The following is a 19,382-nucleotide window of genomic DNA, read 5'->3' as shown; positions in this document are numbered from 1 at the left end:
CACTTCCTGTCTCCTAAGATATCTTCATCTGATAGATTTTTGAAGGCAGCATAGATGTATCCTTCACTGCCTTTGATATCCCACAATCCTGTGCGTTCCATTCCGTAACAGTTGAGCTAAAAAAAAAAAAAAAATGCTGTCTGAAAGTTGTGGCTGGTCGTCAGTTTAGCTATAAATATTTCTGATCAACATTTTCCGCTTATTATGACATTTCTAGTGAGAAATTACTATTGTAGTCATTAAACATTCTTTTAGTTTTCACCAAAGGTCTCTCTATTTTGCTGTGGATCATAAACCTGTTACGCTGCCTCAGAAATTTGTCCGAAGTCATTGCCTGATATGGCAGCGAGGCAGCAAGTCAGCTACCTAAGTTTTCGGATGCAGAAACCATGCAGGCCTAAAAGTGTTAACTTATTTCCTGCCAAACTAGAGTAAATATTCTGTACTTATAAACCATGCGCTATTTTACATTTGTACTGACACAAACTGAAGAATATCACTGCAATTCAGTGAAATAATAAATTACAGAAATAATATAAATATATTATTAAAGGTCATTGTACAAATGAAATCATGTGGAATCATTTAGATTTTTGCGTCTTCAAAAATCACGTGACTCGATGTCGCGTGACTAAACCCGGAAGCGAGCCCAGAGTGGAAACGCTTCCCTCATTAAACGCTTCTTGGTTGCTGCTCCCAAGTCCTCTCCGCTCTCGAAAATGGTTGTGTAAACAGATGGTCTGTAAGACACGTTGACGTTGCTACCATCGGATAGTTCTGGCGGGATATCATCACGTATCTGAGGCCTTAATTAACCGAAGAGTGTCAGCGTTATACGAGGAGGTGTTTGTCAAAAAAGTAAACCGAACATACGGGTTCTTCAGAGGAAGCTCGGCTAATTTGTTAGCTTACCACTATTAGCAGACGTGCTGTGTGATATTCCACTTTTCTTTGCTTTTAAACACTCAGCTAGCTGGACATATTTCACTTCCAAACCAGAGTAAATATGATTCATTTAGCTGGTGTGAGTTAGCAAGTTTCGTTATTTTGGTTGGGGTGACAGTGGGTGCAGGAGGCCTGAGTCACAATTGCAGGACAAATTGAGCCTAAAACACAATTTAACAGTCTGACATGCTCCTCTTGTCTCACGGTATATAACGTTACACATGATCCGCAGGGGCGTCAAAGGCATTGAAGCTTTACTAAGTTAGTTTGTTAGATCGCTAGGTTATGACATGGTAGGAGTGGAAGCAGCCTTTCCCACCAACATCCTTACAAAATTCAGAATCTGTTGGGGTGTTTTGTGGTGATCTCTGAAGGTCAGTCCAGTTTTGGTGAACCAGGACCATCATCAGTGTGTGCTGATGTTGTGTGACTGGCCTGCTCAACTGGATCTGCGCAAGTTTCTGTCTGCCTGACCTCAGTTGGTCTTTCTCCTTATCAAGTTACTGAACAACGACCACCATGTCCGACAACCAGGGCAATCTGAACAACAACAACGTCCCACTGAACAACAACAATAACGGTGGGCCGAACCGGATCCGGAACCCCGCGATGAACCAGAACCCCCTGATCAACGTGAGAGACAGACTCTTCCACGCCTTATTCTTTAAGATGGCAGTGACATATGCCAGGCTCTTCCCACCATCCTTCAGACGAATTTTCGAGTTCTTGGTCTTGCTAAAGGTGAGATTTGACATTTTGAATGTGTGTTGAATCTGTTGATCACTTCCAGAAGCCCTAAACACTTTTAGACTGATGTCTTTTTGAATGTTTCTCTGTTCTTACCTGTTGGGATGCTGTGCCAAGCTCACTAAACATCAGGATGGATGCTGGTCATCAGCATCATTTATTTGTCAATTAACCCATGGCTTTTGGTCTTACCTGGCAACTAGATAATCATTCCTGTATGCAATGAACTTTGATTGTGGCATTAAATCAAAATGCACACTATTTACTTTGCTAATGCATGTTCCTGCACTGAATCATCAGTGGACGTGATGATAAACTTTTTCATTTTTCATAGAATGTCATTATTATTATTATATAATTTCTGAAATGACTTGACAGAGACAGTCCCCCTTTACCTTTTTGTTCTTGTGTCCTGTATTATTTGAAAATAACCTATTTTACTGTCGTAATATGCAGTATTAATGTTGTTTCATGTATATTTAATGTGTTACAAATACACTAATGTTCAAAAGTTTGGGGTCAGTAAAATTAATTTAGCCGATATGGTGCTCAAGAAACATTTCTTCTTATCAATGTTGAAAAGAGTTGTTCTGATTCATATTTTTATTATAGATATATTTTTTATAAAAAAGCTTTTCTTTTTATCTTTCTATTCATCACAGAACACAAATAAATTTGATATATATTATACATACACACACATATATATATATTATTTATTTATTTATTTATTTGTGTACTGTGATTAATAGAAAGCTCAAAAGAAATGCTTTTTAACAAAACAAAAATATAATTTATAACATGCATTCAAGTGCATCTTTGCTGAATAAAACTATTCATTTCTTCTTTTTTTATTACTGACCCCAAACTTTTTAACATTGTAAATAAAAATAAATAAAATGTACAATATTTACTCAATTCACAAATTATTTTAGCTTCACAAAATGTTTAATATCCATTGAAAAGGCTGTCATCAGACTTTGGAACTGACACAAGGTGCCACCACAAGGTTAGTTGGCCAAGCGTCATGGTTATCAGCCAATGCAGATAATCTTAAAACAGATATTGGATGATTAATAAGCATGAACTGTAGAACAGCGTATTTAAAACCCCACGGGAAAGTGCAGTAGCCTATCATGATTACTCAATCATAAACTCAGAAATCACTGTAACAGGTGCACACAGGAATTATGGTATTCAAATGTTGTTGGCATGTAGATCTGCTTCAAGAATGACCTGTTAAGTTAGTGAGGCACCCGTGTCTCTCAGCTAACCACAAAATATTGTCGCAGTTCATAATCTTGCTAAATTATAAAGCTGTGAAACAATTACTATACATAAATTGTAGGAGATTGTTTTGGGCTGACAAATAGGGAAAGTTGGAAGGTGTATAAAGTTTGACATTATCCAACAAACATGTTGCATTCATTATCTTATTTGATAAATCTCAATGGTGTTTGACGAACATATAAAAATGGCATGTTAAAAATTCTAATTAAAGCAATAAATGTATTTACTCAAAATTCACTACAAATATTTGAAAACAGCAAATGTGCATTATCTATTGACACCGTTGGTAGATTCTGGATCTGAGCTAACCCACTTTTGCCGTAACATTGCAGTCACAATTAATTGAGCAGATTTGCCCTACTTTCTGTAAATAAACTAAATATGTTAACATTAGAAATGTCTATGATATAATAATTTAAATAATCTCAATTTCAGTTTAACTGAAGTATAACAGAACTTTGAAAGGAGTGTTTTTTAAAAAAAAATATCATATGCCATCCATGTTATGGAAGTGCTATGCTTAATGCTTCGTTGCCTAAACTAGTTTGTGTGCACATTTTAGTTTTTATTGACTTTAATTTCATGTAATTTGATTGGCAGGCATTGTTTATGCTCTTCATCCTGGCCTACATCCACATTGCGTTCTCCCGCTCTCCAATCAACTGCCTGGAGCATGTGCGGGAGAAATGGCCCCGCGATGGCATCCTGCGTGTGGAGATCCAGCGCAACTCCAGCCGCGCACCCATCTTTCTTCAGTTCTACGAGACGGAGGGAATCCAGGGGCTCGTGAAGGAATCGGAGGAGGACGGAAGTGAAACCAGACAGCCAATGTTGCCGACAGACGCTGAAGAGGAAGAAGAGATGACCATGGAGATGTTTGACAACAGCACAGTACGGGTGAGATTACCAGGAAAACAAGCATTAAAAGGATAAATCACTCAACAATTGAACATTTATTTGACTCATCGTTCAAAACTAATTTGTTATGTTTTCGGTGAAACAAGAGAGAGGGCCTTCTGGCAGCTCTTTTCTATACAATGAAATATAATTAATTAATCAAGAGAATATAGCAGTAATATAACAGTTATTCTAATTTAATTCTATATTTACGTTAATTCAAATTATTGGAAGATATTGTAGTTGTAATTTAAATAATATAATATTATGTCACTTTTATTATAATTATTTATGTAGTATTTACTCCAGCTAACAATAACTTACAATAAGTGAAATAATTATAGTTAAAATAATATTATATAATATTATATATTATAATTAGGACTGTCAACGTTAATGCACACGTGTAATTGACTCATTAATGTAATTTATGTCACACAGTTGTCTGTTTAAAGTTTGAAACTACATTTCTCAGCTGAATAAAGCAAACTAGCGTCTTGCTAGTAAAGTTTTAATGGATGAGGATTGTAATCAAGGTAAAAACGATTGCAGTGACGTAAAGGAGTTGTACAGTAAGCATGCGTCAGTCCGTTATATTGATGCGCAAACAAACCGTTTATGTGCGCTCTCGACTTACTAATCGCACATTGTATTTATGCATAGACACATTTCAGTACATGAATTGTCATTTGTTTCCACACAGGAAAAATACTTTGATTAATATATAGGATAATATTTTGATTTGTCATATGTTTAGTATTTCTGTTTAGTTTAGATCCATGTACTGTAGTAGGTATTTGCAGTCTGGTCAAGGCGGTTGGTTTAGGGTTTTTTGGTATATCCATGTGGTCCTGTTCGGTATCGCAACTTGACAAATGTAAACAAGCTCTTTGCTGTTGCACTGTACACAAGAGACACCTTTGAAAAAAGCTTGAAGAAAATACAGTTTTGTAAGAATCACCCTTCAATTTACTTTGCTGTAGGGATGCACCGATACCACTTTTTTCCAGAATTAGTCCGATACCGATACTTTAATTTTTTGTACTTACCGATACATTTATTTTCACTGCATTTGTAATTTTTTAAAAAATATATAAAGTATATTTGGTACAAATGTTTAGATACCAGTAAAATTGGCAAAACCTACTAGCCTAATTAATATATATTTAAAACATTATTAAAGACAAATAAGCACTGCAGTCAGTAATAAAATAAGAACAAATAATCAAATTACAAATAGCACAAGTAAATACAATAGAACAAAGAAAAGCTACAAATTAAATAAACTGTTTTTGGGGGGTTTCAGGTAGGTCTAACAGTAGTTTGTATGTACATAATTTGAATAAAGTAATCAAATGTGAAATAATACTGCATATTCACCACTGTATAAATTAAATATAGATTAATCTTTATAAAGTTACGAAAGTTTTTCAGTCAAGAGCAGTGAGTGATTTATGTATTTAATGTAATGTATTGATTAACAGTAAAAAAACAAACACAGCAGCAGGGTTTATTAGGCTGCTGTCCCTTTAAGACTAAATAATATATGATATATTACATCTGCTGCTACTACTACTACTACTACTACTACTAATAACAATAACCACTTATTACTATTATTTTTACTTCTAAGTTTTATAAATGATATAGTATTATTTAATATAATTTATTATATATAATATTAACTACACCATTTAAGTATGGTCCATATGGAAAAAATTATGGGTGTTCTTCGGTAAAAACTTGTTTGGAATGTCATGATGGTCAGTAAATTATAGATATATAGTATTTTTTTGTGAATCATTCCATTTAAAGGGACCCATATCCAGATCTTTCTGACAGTGCCCTCTCTCTCTCTCTCTCTCTCTCTCTCTCTCTCTCTCTCTCTCTCTCTCTCTCTCTCGCTCTCTCTCGCTCGCACACATGCAGTTTGAGCTGGACATCGAGCCGCGGCTGAATCCATCGATGAGCGGCGGTGTTCCTGGCTCCAGCCTGAATGAATCCCAGGATCTGTCCTTCAGCCAGGCCCCCTCTAAAGGTATGCAGCCGCTGAGGGAGTCTGTCTCCGAGATTGAGATGCTAACTCGAGCAGGTAAACATCTCAAATACGCCCCACTCCGTAGCCATCTGGTCCTTCTCCTATTCCTCCTGTGTGAATTCATTCCCTCTCCTCCCTCCATCCAGTGCAGCCCTCCTCGCTTCCCCTGGTCAGATTTCCTTTCTATTCCCACATTCCTTTATTACCTTACCCTTTTCTAAGGCCACATGTGCTGTGTCACACACCATTGACTGTAGTAAGATATAATATATAAGTGTCACTAATTCCGGACAGTACAAATTAGTTATTTTGTGTAATATACACAAAGTATTTCATACTGGTTTGGAACAACTTGATGGTGAGTAAATGATGACAGAATTTTCAGTTTTTGGGTGAACTGTCCCTTTAAAAGGACATTTATCAAACATTTTTATTTAGCATATTAAATATTTTTCTGTAACTAGAAAAGATTGATGACAATATAATCAGTGTATATATTGTTTTGTTTTAATACAGAAACGTTATACCATTCTACCATTGGTGTGAAGTGACAGATTTTTAGATTAATGGTAGAACTTCTGAATTCAGTGAAATGTTGTCAGCATTGATCAGTGTTTGTTTTTGTGCAGTGTGGCCCCAAGAAGAGTATATTGTGGAATATTCTCTGGAATATGGTTTCCTTCGGCTGTCCCAGGCCACACGTCAGCGACTCAACATCCCTGTTATGGTGGTGACCCTGGGTGAGTACATCATCACACCTTCCAGGACATCAACAGAAAACCTGCCCATATCCACAACCCTCTTTTCCCACAAAATAGAATATTCTTGGTAATGTTCACCCACAAAATTTAAATTGTAGTTTACTGACCTTCATGCTGTTTGAGGGATAGTCCACCCAAAAATATCTAGGGGTTCCCCCGACAAAATATTTTTCTAGTCGACTAGTAGTCGTTTATTAAGCAATTAGTCGACTAATCACGTTTATGTTATCTGTTGTGTGGACGAAAAATACAGTGGAAGTCAATGGGAACTGAGCATTCTTCAAAACATCATATTTTGTGTTCCGCTTTAGAAAGTAAGCCATACATGTTTGGAACAATATGAGGGTGAGTAAATGATGCTCGAATTGTTTTGTTTTTGGATTTTTGTTTTTCCAGTGGACTATCCCTTTTGACACACCAAGTCCTCATTGCATTTCATAGTATTGAATAGGGTTGCAGGATATTCTTCAGAAAGTCACTTTTGTTTTTCATGGAAAGGTCATACAAGTTTTCAGTGTTATGAGTGTGAGTAAAAAATAATAATACCGTAATAATTTTATATTTTGGTGAACTGTTCCAATAAGACAAACATACAGGCGTTGGACAATGAAACTGAAACACCTGGTTTTAGACCACATTAATTTATTAGGATGGTGTTGGGCCTCCTTTTGCAGCCAAATACAGTATTAATTCGTCTTGGGAATGACAGATAGGATTATGAGCCATGCCATACAGGATTTTGAGCCATTCCTCTTCCAGAAGAGTGGCCAGGTCACTGATGCTGGTGGAGGAAAATGTGTTCTGACTTGCTTAGCCCATTTCAGCCCAAACCATCATTGATCCACCCCCGTGCTTCACTCTGGGCAGCAACAGTCCGGGTGTGAAGACTCATTGGGGCTCTTCCACACCGTAACTCTCACGGATGTGGGAAAGACAGTAAAAGTGGACTCATCAGAGAACAATACATGTTTCACATTGTCCACAGCCCAAGATTTGCACTGTTTGCACCAATAAAACCAACATTTGGCATTGGCACGAGTGACCAAAGGTTTGACTATAGCAGCTCGACCATGAAAAGTCTCTGTGGAGCTTCAGACGAACGGTTTTGGTTGAAACAGGAGAGTCGATTTCTGCATTTAATTCGGCAGTGAGTTGGGCAGTTGTGGTTTTATTTTTTTTATTTTTTTATACAATCAGGTTTAGTACACTACCTTGATATCCCTTTCAGACAGATTCCTGTTGCGTCAACAGTTACTCCTGTTTGATGTGGTTCGTCCTATGTGGTGTTATGCCATCATTACCCTGGATACCATAGCTTTCGATACACCGCAAAGACTTGCTGTCCATGTTACAGATCAGCCAGCAAGACACACACCAAAACGTTATCCTCTTTTGAACTCTGATATGTCTCCCATTATGTTGTGTGGATTGCTATTGCTCTGCTGATTCAACCTTCAAACTTCTGCAGTTTTATTGTCCAGCCCCTGTATTTAACTTTTTTTAAGAAATGCATTGTGTCAGTTAGTACTGTTGTGTAGTAACCATAATCTCTCTCGGTCTGTCTGCAGACCCCATGAAGGATCAGTGCTTTGGAGATGGTTTCAGTCGCTTCCTCCTAGACGAATGCCTGGGTTATGATGATATCCTGATGTCCAGTGTGAAGGCTTTAGCAGAGAATGAGGAAAACAAAGGTAAATTAGAAGTTCTCTCTCTCCAAAAAAAAAAAAATTTGTTATGATGATGGTATAACTATGACATGAGAATGTGATTTGCTTGTTTTTAGGGTTCTTGAGAAACGTGGTCTCTGGAGAACACTACCGTTTCGTCAGTATGTGGATGGCTCGTACCTCGTACCTAGCAGCCTTTGTAATCATGGTTATCTTTGTGAGTACTTTTACTTTACTACCTCTGCACTACAGACTAGAGTGCTTGTTAGTGATTGGATTGTAGGTGTGATATCATCACATTAGTTCAGTTTGTGCATTTAGGCAATTAGTCGTCAATTTAATAATTCTCATGACTTTTTGTAAGTGGAACATTTGATGAAATTTTAACAATGTTCTAGTTAACTTTTTTCTCCACGCAGTTACAATGAATGCTACAGAGTGGCCCACGCGCAATATTCCAAATTTTCTGTTATATCATTGCTTTAAGTTAGAAGCTTGTGGCATAATCAGAAGTCAGTTTGGGGAAATAATGATTCATTCACAAATTTGCAGTACCGTAAATAACCTAAATTTTGTTTTTCATTTGACTCACATGAACATATGACTTCAGAAAGTCACGTGGACAACATTCAACATGAAATGTTTTGAATGCTTTTTTGGAGCTTGATAGCCCTGGGTTATGATTCACTTTCTTAAAAAATTATCAGGATATTCTTCAAAACTTTACTTTTTTGGGATTCATTAAATAAGAAAGTCATATTGGTGAGTAAACGATGACAGACCTGTCATTTTTGTGTGAACTATCCTTTTGATGAGTCACTTGGACCATGGAGTGATGCTAATACGACACTGAATCAAATGCAAAATTCCATCATCCACAAGTCTTTTTTTTTTTTTTTCTCTTTCAGACTCTGTCCGTTTCCATGCTGCTGCGGTACTCACACCACCAGATTTTTGTCTTTATAGGTAGGCTCCCATCAGCCTCTCAGATCTTTACCACTGCATCAAGAATCTATGATCATGTTCCAAGACGAAGTTCATAAATAGCAAATTTTTAAAAGGTCCATCTCTCTGATTTCCTCTGTCTCAGTGGACCTTCTCCAGATGTTGGAGATGAACATGACCATTGCCTTCCCTGCTGCCCCTCTTCTCACTGTCATCCTAGCTCTTGTGGGTAAGTAGAGATCACTGCTGGGGTTTTGGAAAGATGTTCTCTTTGTGTCTCCTATCAACTTGATGCCCAATCTGTTAATTTATTGACTTCATACCATAATCACATGATAGTTTCTTATCAAAACATTTTATGAAGGTTGTTTGAACTTAAATGCCTCTTTTTGATCCTGTCTGAAGGGATGGAGGCCATCATGTCTGAGTTTTTCAATGACACAACCACAGCCTTCTACATCATCCTCATTGTTTGGTTGGCGGACCAATATGATGCCATCTGCTGTCACACCAACACAAGCAAGCGCCACTGGCTTAGGTATGTTACCTCACCAACACAGGTAAATGCCAATGGCTCAGACTCTTCTGATGTTTTACATTCGTTTTGCATTTACATTTATGCATGTGGCAGGTGCTTTTATACAAAGCGTCTTGTATTGCATTGAAGATAAACATTTTATCAGTTCATGCATTCCCTGGGCAAGGGACTGTGGCAATGCTAGCTCCATTCTCTACTGTTTGAGCTAAGGAAAGCTGCAGATGTTTCACAGTAGTGTTGTCAAAAATATCGATATTTCGATAAATATCAATACTGAAATATCTGAACGGTACCAATACTAATTTCCTGAAGTATCGATACTAGCCGAGCTGTCACTTTCACTTCTCTCCAAAGGCGCGTTGACAAACACCACACGCGCACTCGTCTCATTCGCTCTGGTTAAATAGCAAAAGTGAAGTGAATGGGGCCGATCACACTTGACGCGTTTTTTGCAGTGAGAGGCGCCTATTTTCAGTTGGTTTCCAGCGAGCGTTCTGCGCGCTGTTTATGTGCCTGCTGCGCCTCGCGGGTCTTCCGTTTTAATGATGAAAGCTAGTTGCTTGAACGCCCGGAGAGTGCGATGATGGAGGATAAACTTGTGGTGCTCTCGCGGGTTACCAGGAGCTTAACGACTTCACGAACCGTAACTACCACAATGTTAACAGAAAGTAAATAAAGTTAATAAAAGGCTGATTTTTACTTGACTGACAGGACAGCTGTTTCAGTGGTTGCCGAGCAACATAACAAACGCAGCGCACTGCTCGTTCTGTGTGATGAGTGCTGTGTGCCTCGCGTTTTCGAACCTGAAAAACGCGTTAGTGTGATCGGGGACTAATATAGCAAAGCACCTGAAAGACCGTTTCTGAAACATTAACCAAGATGGCCTAGTATTGTTGTTGATATGAGTGTGTGTTGTCTCGTTTTTTCACCGTAATTCTTAAAGTTAATATAATCTGACTGAGAAATCTTAGACAAGTAACGTTAAATATTTTAACTGTAGTCAAATGTAAATTAACTTGTGCTTATTTAACTTTATTCAAAAATTAGTATTTAATTCTGCAATTTGCCTTCATATCTTATCATCAATTTGATTACACAGATACTAATTAAACTAAACTGAGCTATTGAATGACATCTTTGAATTCAATAATGAAATGCCTTTAACTGAAAATGTTATGTTTTATCTTATTATTATACATTACTGACACTATATCCTCCAATTTGATACTGTTAAGTGCTTTGACACAATCTGTATTGTTAAAAGCACTAATAGTATTGTTTTCGCGTATAATGCACACACGTTTGTGTTTAAATCTGTTCATCAAATAACGTTAATGTATTAATCAGCATTAATGCTTTTGAACAAGTGCACTACTTCAGGACATTTTTGTTCAAGTAAAATATCCCTCATTGTCATGTTCTAGACTTGTTATATTTAGCTTTAAATAATAAAAAAAAAACTTAATATTGTGGCAGTTTTTTTCTCCGTGGTATCGAAAATGGTATCGAATATCGATATTTTTCAAGGTATCGTATCGAAGTTAGAAATTCTAGTATCGTGACAACACTATTTCACAGCTTGATTTAGTTTAACACAGACTTGAATTCATTGTGCTTAGTAGGGCCCTATAAACTTATGTTTTATTTTTTCCCAAATTTCATTAAACTTTTTTCAAAATTAACCTTTTCTTTTCTTTACTTTTTTTTCGATTTAATGGTTGAATTAAATGTGATAAAAATCATATCTAATTAATTGAAATCATTAAACTTATACAATTTAAGAACAATTTATTAAAAGTTAAACAAAAAACAAAACAAAAAAATGTTTAGGAACCTATGAATACGAAGTTCAGTTTTATTTTTCCCAAATTGTGTTCGTTTTTATTTATTTATTTTTTATTCAATTTTATTAATCAAAAAGAATGTCTAATCAATTGAATTCATACAACTTAACTTAATTCATATAATTATTTTTTTAACAATAATAGGGCACTATGAAGCGTTTACTTTTTTCTTTTTCTTTTTTTGAGGAAATTGTGTTTTATTTTTCCAGGATTTATGATTGAATACAAATTTATCAAAAACAGATCAAATGAAGTCATAACACATTTTAAAAAGATTATATACATTTTTTATGTAATCAAATGCAAATTAAACAATGCCTTTTTTGGCAAACAAAATGCTGTACAACAGTGGTTCACTGTTCAAATAAAAATTTGTGTTTATTCCTTAAAGTTTTCTAAATTTTATTTTTATTATATAATTACTTTGAGAGGTACATTCTACTGTACAATAGCAATATACATTGTGCTCCAAATTATAATGCAAGTGACATATTACTGTGATTTCACTACAATACAATACGATTTTTAAAGAAATTGTTTGTTTTATTTCTAATATCTTTTTAGATAACTGTATCAATCTCAGACAGGTTTGTTAAATAGTTTGCCGGGTCTTCTTGGTTAAAGAGGTTGTTCCACATTATTAAGCAAGTCACCGTTCTCATGCAACATGGGGAGGAAGATCTTTCTGAAGTTGAAAAGCATGAAATGCTTCAATATCTTGTAAAAGGCATGAAAACAACTGATAAAACTGAATAGAGATTGTCGAACTATCAAAAGATTTGTCAGTGATTTAGAGCACAGAACTCGGTCAGTTAAAGACTTAAGGAAAGTTTCTGTCTAACTAATTAATTGTATTAATAGGGCAGCTATTTAAAAAAAAAAAAAAAAAAAAAAAAACTGTTGACCAGGAAACGGTATTTGAAGCCATTGGTGTCTCTGGAGTCCCAAGAACCTCTCCATACAGGCTGGCAGTTGTGTATAAAGTTGCATTTCAGCCACCCCTGACCAAAGCTCACAAAGATAAATATTTACATTGGGTTTTGAATAGGGGTGTGCACAAATATTAAATCTTTAATTATTATTTGAATTTTGCTTCATATGCTGCTTTGCTGTCCCAGTGAAATCCCAAGTACGCAAACTAAAACTCAGTTATAACTGAATACACTGGGTGGCGCTGTGGAGCTTGTTAACAAGTTGATTATATTTGATCACAGAATGTCTTCATACAGCAAAGTATGGAATTACATTGATCAAAATGATTACTTTTGATCAAATGGATCAACATATAAATATCACCACCATGAAATCATGAAATCCAAACTCTAGTCGAATGAGGAAAGACAGCTGTCCATCACTGCATTCACGAGTAGATAATATGATAGTAAAATGATCTCGAGACATATGCTTCCTTTAAGTTTAGATGGGGGAGACTGGTTTAAGAACAGAAAACACAAAGTGCTGTAGGAAACTTCGCTTAGCACACTGTTATCTTTGTGTCCCTTCAACGTCTGTCAGTGGAGCGCATTTTCTCTGCACCCGGCCTTATTGTTTTCAGGCTGAGGAGCCAACTTTCATCCGAGCATGTGGATATTCTTCTTTTGTTCTCAACATGAACATGTGAAACAATATAAACACGATAACCATATGCTGACTCAAGTGTATATGTACGTTCTGCACAATAACTGCCGCAGTCTACTTTATTAGCTTTTATTTTATTTCCTTTCGCTCTGCTTCAGCGTAAATGCTTTTGTCCTTTTTTTTGTTTTGTTTACACACATGGTTTAATGTTTTCAACTAAAAGAAAATCTCAAGATATAATGTAAGCTTGTGTATATTTACTGATCATAAGCTTGTGCAGAAATGGTGACAAAAATGTAATGATTAAAAAATAACGTTTTTCTTGTTAAACCTCATTCAAATAAACGTATATTCCAATATTCGTTTTTTAGAAGCTCAAATATTTGAATACAGTATATTTAGAAAAATGCCCATCTCTAGTTTTGAAATGTATGAAGACTAATTTTAATTTTACTACAATAGATGGTCTAGATCAAGGATGATCTAGAGATCAGGGATGAAGTTTAAACTGCAGGACAGTGGCAATTTAGGATTGACGTTTCCTATCCCTGGTCTAAATAGATTGATTTCTGGATGGTTGGTTTATGGCCACCCCGTTCCAACAATCAGCAAGGGTGATGATTGGGGTTGGAATATTGGGAAGTGAGATGGAAGGTCCCTTTAGGGCGTCAAAATGACTTCTGCAATATACGTATGTGGAGTTTATAACTGGCCATTTTCTGCTATGGTATAAAAAGAAGAATAGTGCCTTCTGAAATAAAAGGATTTTCATGCAGGACAACGCACTATCCCATGCTGCAAAAAAAACCAAAGCAATAAAACTGTTTAAAAATGTGTTTCTACACCCACTGTAAACGTTTCTCTTTGTGAGATTTGGTTAGTTCTGGTTAAAGCTGCTCCAGTGGCTTTAAATAGCTGTTTGCTGCTCAACAGTGGCTTTTTTTTCTTCTTCTTTTTTATAGCTGCCCTTTTAATACAATTCATTTGTTTTGCAGAAACTTTCCTTAAGTCTTTATCTGACCGAGTTCTGCTGTGCTCTAAATCACTCTCAAATCTTTTGATAGTTCGATAATCTCTGTTCAGATTTCACAAAATATTAGATTTTATGCCTTTTGCGAGACATTGCACTATTTCATGTTTTCATCTTCAGAAAGATGTTGCCATGTTGCCATGTTGCATGAGAACGGTGATTTCCTTAATAATGTGGAACAACCTCTCAAAGTAGGTTTTCCATTTACCCAAGAAGACCTGGCAAACTGTTTAACTGACCTGTCTGAGATTGATACCAGTTATCGAACAAGATATGAGAAATATAACAAACAAACACTTTCTCTGAAAAACTCAAATCTGAATGTTCATTGCACTGAAATTCTACTGATATGTCACTTGCATTATAATTTTGAACAGTGTATTTCTGTCATTTTATTTTGATGGGATGTCGTGAAGACCTTTTTGAGGTTTATTTTTTTCTTTATTTTTCTGAAATTAAAGGAGAACTTGGTATCTTTTTTAACTTAATAAAACTGTCTAGAAATCATTTGGATGGTTAAACAACCTGTTCTGGTGATATTGGTGACTTTCCCCGCTCCCCCCAGCGTTCCCAGGCGGAAAACCAACCTTGCAACTTGCAACACTACCGTCCCGGCAAGTTAGAAATTGGAAGTCTCGTGATAAGCGAGAACTAGAACGAGAACGAGCGCGAAACACAAATTGCTTTACGGCAATTCGACATAAACACACACGCATGTATGATGTATTACCAGATTACCCACCTCGGTAGACATAGCTCCACGCGATACAGTTGGCTTGCTCCGATCAAAACAAACGCACATGAGCAGCGGTAGAGAGGGGGAGGAGGCCGCCGCAAATGAGTTTTTTACGACTGTGTTTTTTCCGCAGTAGTTTCAATTTTGATATTTTTAGGTCAAACCGTTCTTGTCTGTCAGTCATATAATGCAGGTCGATGGTCACCACCTCAAAGAGCATGCACAGAGTCCAAATTAAAACAATTCCCGTCGTCCAAATTAAACAATTCCCCATCGTAAGTACACATTGATGGCCTAAGACACGAAACGAGCGGTTTGTGTAAATTCCATTTTTATGACTGGATTATGCAAGTCTGTCTTTGTTTTCAGCAACACGGAAATCCTAATGCCCTAGTTTTGTAAACAAAGATATTTGGGAATTAAGCCGCCTTTCCACTATCTCCAGCATTCACATACTCTCCATGCTCCACACAGTTCCCGTACTACCATCTTTTGGAAATGGTCTGTTGCTTGTTTTTTTTCGGAGATAGGGAAATGGCGACTGTAGGTTGACTCTACTCTGATCAGCCTATTAAAAACTGAACTTAAGTGGTGTATATTATCTCTGTTCCAAAACTTAGTGAGCTGCCTACCTATACAGCATCATACGTATGCAGCTGATAAGTAAGACAAGTTAGCTTTTTTGTTTGATTAATATAATTATCTGAATTGTTCTTTGACCAAAATGTTGACTACTGTAGTTTATGCCAAAGAATTTGGTCCCATTCTCTTCGACCAATGAACTTCTATGACTACCGGACAAGGATTTTAAGGACAATAATTCTGGTGTACAGTAGTCAACATTTGAAGTGGATCAAAACCTTTCATCAAAGTTGTACATGAATTTTGAACAATACCTGTTCTTGTCTTAGGACAACTTTGAACTTTTTTGATCCACTTCAAATGTTGACTACTGTACACCAGAATTATTGTCCTTAAAATTCTTGTCCGGTAGTCATAGAAGTTCATTGGTCGAAGAAAATGGGACCAAATTCTTTATGCCTGCCTTGAAGTATCATGTTGTTAACTTAAGCGGATAGAGGGTGATGTTAGAGTCGCAACGTAAGGAATATTGTTTCCGGGTCCACGCCTCTACTGTCCAAGCATAAAAAGAGGTTTATGAGCACTTTTTATTCACATCACACATTTAAGCTGAACATTTAAAACCTCATCTAAAGCATCTTTTGTGCTGTTTTTCAGGTTTTTTTATCTGTATCACTTTGCCTTCTATGCGTATCATTACCGCTTTAATGGCCAGTACAGCAGCTTGGCTCTGGTCACTTCCTGGCTCTTCATTCAGGTATCGTATTTCAGATTATTATAAAAAATGTTTTATGTAATTGGGAAATCTGTGGATTTGTATGGAATTGTTTGTTGCTCATGGGCTTTTTCGTTTTCGTCTTCCACAGCACTCAATGATCTATTTTTTCCACCACTATGAGCTGCCGGCCATCCTGCAACAGATCCGGATCCAGGAGATGCTGCTTCAGAACCAGCAGGTGGGCCAAGGAAACCAAACTGCATTGCAGGACAATCTTAACAACAACACTAGCAATGCTGCGCCCGCCGGCCAGGGTAACGCAGCCGCTAATGCGAACGTTAACGGCCAGGACCGGCAAGCCGCTCAGGAACAACCTCAGCTTGAAACCCACAACGGATTGGTGGTAAATCCCGGTCTGCCCATCGACCCATCCAGTTCCGACCTCGACTGGATGGCTGAGATTGCCATTGGCCCAGACGTTCTGTCCGTTACACACCTGGGTGAGACTCTTTTGGAGCCGGGAGGGATCCAGCAGCCAATGTCTTCCGGGACAGGTGTAACAGAGCTGTACAGTCTTAGCACAGCAGGAGAGAACCAAGATGGAAACATTAGCGCAGCCAATGCTCCTGCGGTTGACATGAAGGGCCGGGGTTGCGCTCAGGGTCTGGGGCCCCCTTGTGGCGGAGGTGGGCAGGTGGAATCTGAAACGAATCCCACTTCCTCCCCAATGACCTCACACACAGACTGCAAAGTTGCAGAAATGCGCATGGGTGCCACAGACTGGGACGACAAGGCAAAGAACAAAAGCGAGAGCTCGGACTCCCACTCCGCCCCGGCTTGAGTTGCGCACTCTGTCTCCCCAATTCGGAACAAATGAATCCACGCTCTGCAGTCGCCACCCCTCTCTGTAAATTAATCCAGAAGGCATCAAGAGGAGAAGCTGTGATGGAGCTTTATTTAATTACATCCTGGAAACCTCCAACGTGAACATGAGGAGGGCAGAGGCAGACTTCCGCCATCTAGTCATATTCTTAAGAGTAAATACGCAGTGAATTGTCAAAATGATGCCATGTTGTGAGGGTGTGATCATTTGGAGACTTTACATGTGAATATTTTTTCTTTCTTTTTTTTTCTTTTCTTTTTTTTTAGATGATTGGAGCTTTTAAAACAGGGAGTATTCAGTTTGAAATGTGATGTATCGCTCAATTATGGTACTTTTTGTGGCTCCTGATTATGGAGCTACAGGTGTCAGCAGGCCGCACGAGCAATCTTGCTTTAAATCCAAATACACATCACACTTTGCACATCTTGTGCGAGGGTTATTTTGGCTCTCTTTCCATTCCTCTAATGATAACATTAGCGCTGCGTACTTACAGCAGTGAAAATTCATTTAGAATGACATTTGGTCCCTACTACTTTAGTTCACTACAGCAAGCCACCAAAATGTTCCTGATCTAGCTCATGCCGGTGTGTTCAGGTATGCTATTATCATGTGCATGGAGCAGTTTGACCAATGAATTTGATGCTATTCATGGTCAGAGTGCTCTGATGTTGATATATAGGTTGGACTGCCAGTCAAAGTGGACAGGTGACGACAGAATCCTTATACTCAGAATAAGTCCTCCTTCAACATGATCCTCTTTGAAAACTGTCATGGGGTCATTTCTGTGTTTTCTAATCCTCATCAAGAGACATTTGTTCTTGTGGTTAGTTTAGCAGACGTTTTCGTCTTTTGCACGATCTCATCAGAGTCTTTGGTTTTTCTTCAGGTCAAGTCTGGCTTTGAGAGAGCGGGTGTATAGATTATTGCCTTATGCTTCTAAAACCGAACATTAACCTTGTATTTCCAACTTTAGGAAGTACATTGGTGTCGATAGCCTTACCAGAGGCTTCAAAGCCAGTAGAGAAAAAAAGTCATGGGACAGGACAACTGAAGCAAGAGTGAACTCGTCGTTACTTGTAACAGATATTATTTAGAATCAGATGTAAGCAGTGAATGTCAGACTGTTATATTCACAGCTTTGCGGCCCTTCAGCTAAAGTCACTGATCCAGAAGTCCATTGTCTTTTCATATTATGCTTTTGTAGTGGTTTGTCCATGTGTTTGACTTGAGAAGATCGGTGGCTGTCCAATGACAGGACAAGTTTATCTACATGACCATGTGTAAAATCTTTACTAAAAGTAAGAGAACAAATAAAGAAATATCTTGTCTGTTGTGACATAGGACTGTGGACGGGGGAAGGTCATTTAAAGGCTATGCAACAATATGGCAGGCTTCCAGGCTCTGGACTTTTTTTTTTCTTCAAATTGTGCAATATTTTGTGAGGCTCAGATCCATAAAGGATTCCAGGTCTAAAAGAGTGATTTATGGTTTTCTGATCAGTTCCTCATTATTATATATTTTTTTTCCTGTGCCTATTTGCCATTGTCAGAGGAAGCGGATGATTGTAGTGTTTAGATTGTGTAGGATGTCTAGACAGAATCTGGAATGAAAAATTCTCAGTTCTGTGATAAACTCGATTCCATGTCATTCAAATGTATTTAACTGTAATGTTTAAAAAAACTGCATAAAGAGACAAAATTAATTTCCATTTTGAACCTTTTGTTTGTGGTTATTTTTTTTATATCTTTCAGGCATGTTCTATGAATAGGGTACATATTAATTGTTTTATACACAAATTGTCTGTACCTGCTGGAGGTCTTAACTCTATTAAAATTAATTGTTGGATCAGGAAAAATCAAACCATTTAAAATATTTATTAACAATATTTATTCAAATATTTATTGTTACTGCATATTTAAATAACTACTGTTACTGCAGCAACCTCCTTTTGACATTTTCCATGACATGGTTAGAAGACGAGTTTAAATAAGGATACTATACATATTTTAGCATCAACAAAATTTCATCGGTAACTACAAACCAACATTTGACATTTTTATTTTAGGCTTTTTTATAACATTTTTGTAACCTATTCATGGAAAGTACCTTGCTTCTTTGCTTAAGAAACTGCAACATAATGCTAAAATCTCACACAGAAAGTGTCATGCAATGTATTTTTCAAA

The 19,382-nt window shown here is 37.1% G+C and overlaps 1 protein-coding gene across 2 annotated transcripts; it reads left to right on the top strand.

Annotated features, from left to right (window-relative positions):
• The first annotated feature begins 666 nt into the window (after positions 1-666).
• tmem259 (transmembrane protein 259) lies at positions 667-18,914 on the top strand. Of its 2 annotated transcripts, none has more exons than XM_082156750.1 (11): positions 667-1,686; positions 3,583-3,879; positions 5,809-5,917; positions 6,547-6,657; positions 8,247-8,369; positions 8,462-8,562; positions 9,254-9,311; positions 9,436-9,519; positions 9,696-9,828; positions 16,256-16,355; positions 16,465-18,914. In XM_082156750.1, the coding sequence occupies exons 1-11, from the start codon at positions 1,465-1,467 to the stop codon at positions 17,155-17,157; spliced, it is 2,031 nt and encodes a 676-aa protein (XP_082012876.1). In that variant the 5' UTR covers positions 667-1,464; the 3' UTR covers positions 17,158-18,914. The 2 variants fall into 2 exon arrangements, with proteins under 2 accessions (XP_082012876.1, XP_082012875.1); XM_082156749.1 differs by having other exon boundaries at positions 5,809-5,971.
• Positions 18,915-19,382: the final 468 nt, after the last annotated feature.

Source organism: Leuciscus leuciscus (assembly GCF_965113295.1).
Source record: "Leuciscus leuciscus genome assembly, chromosome: 23".
In the NCBI taxonomy this organism is placed as follows: Eukaryota; Metazoa; Chordata; class Actinopteri; order Cypriniformes; family Leuciscidae; genus Leuciscus; species Leuciscus leuciscus.
The sequence above is the reverse complement of the archived record's forward strand: the minus strand, read 5'-3'. Positions and strand labels throughout refer to the sequence as shown.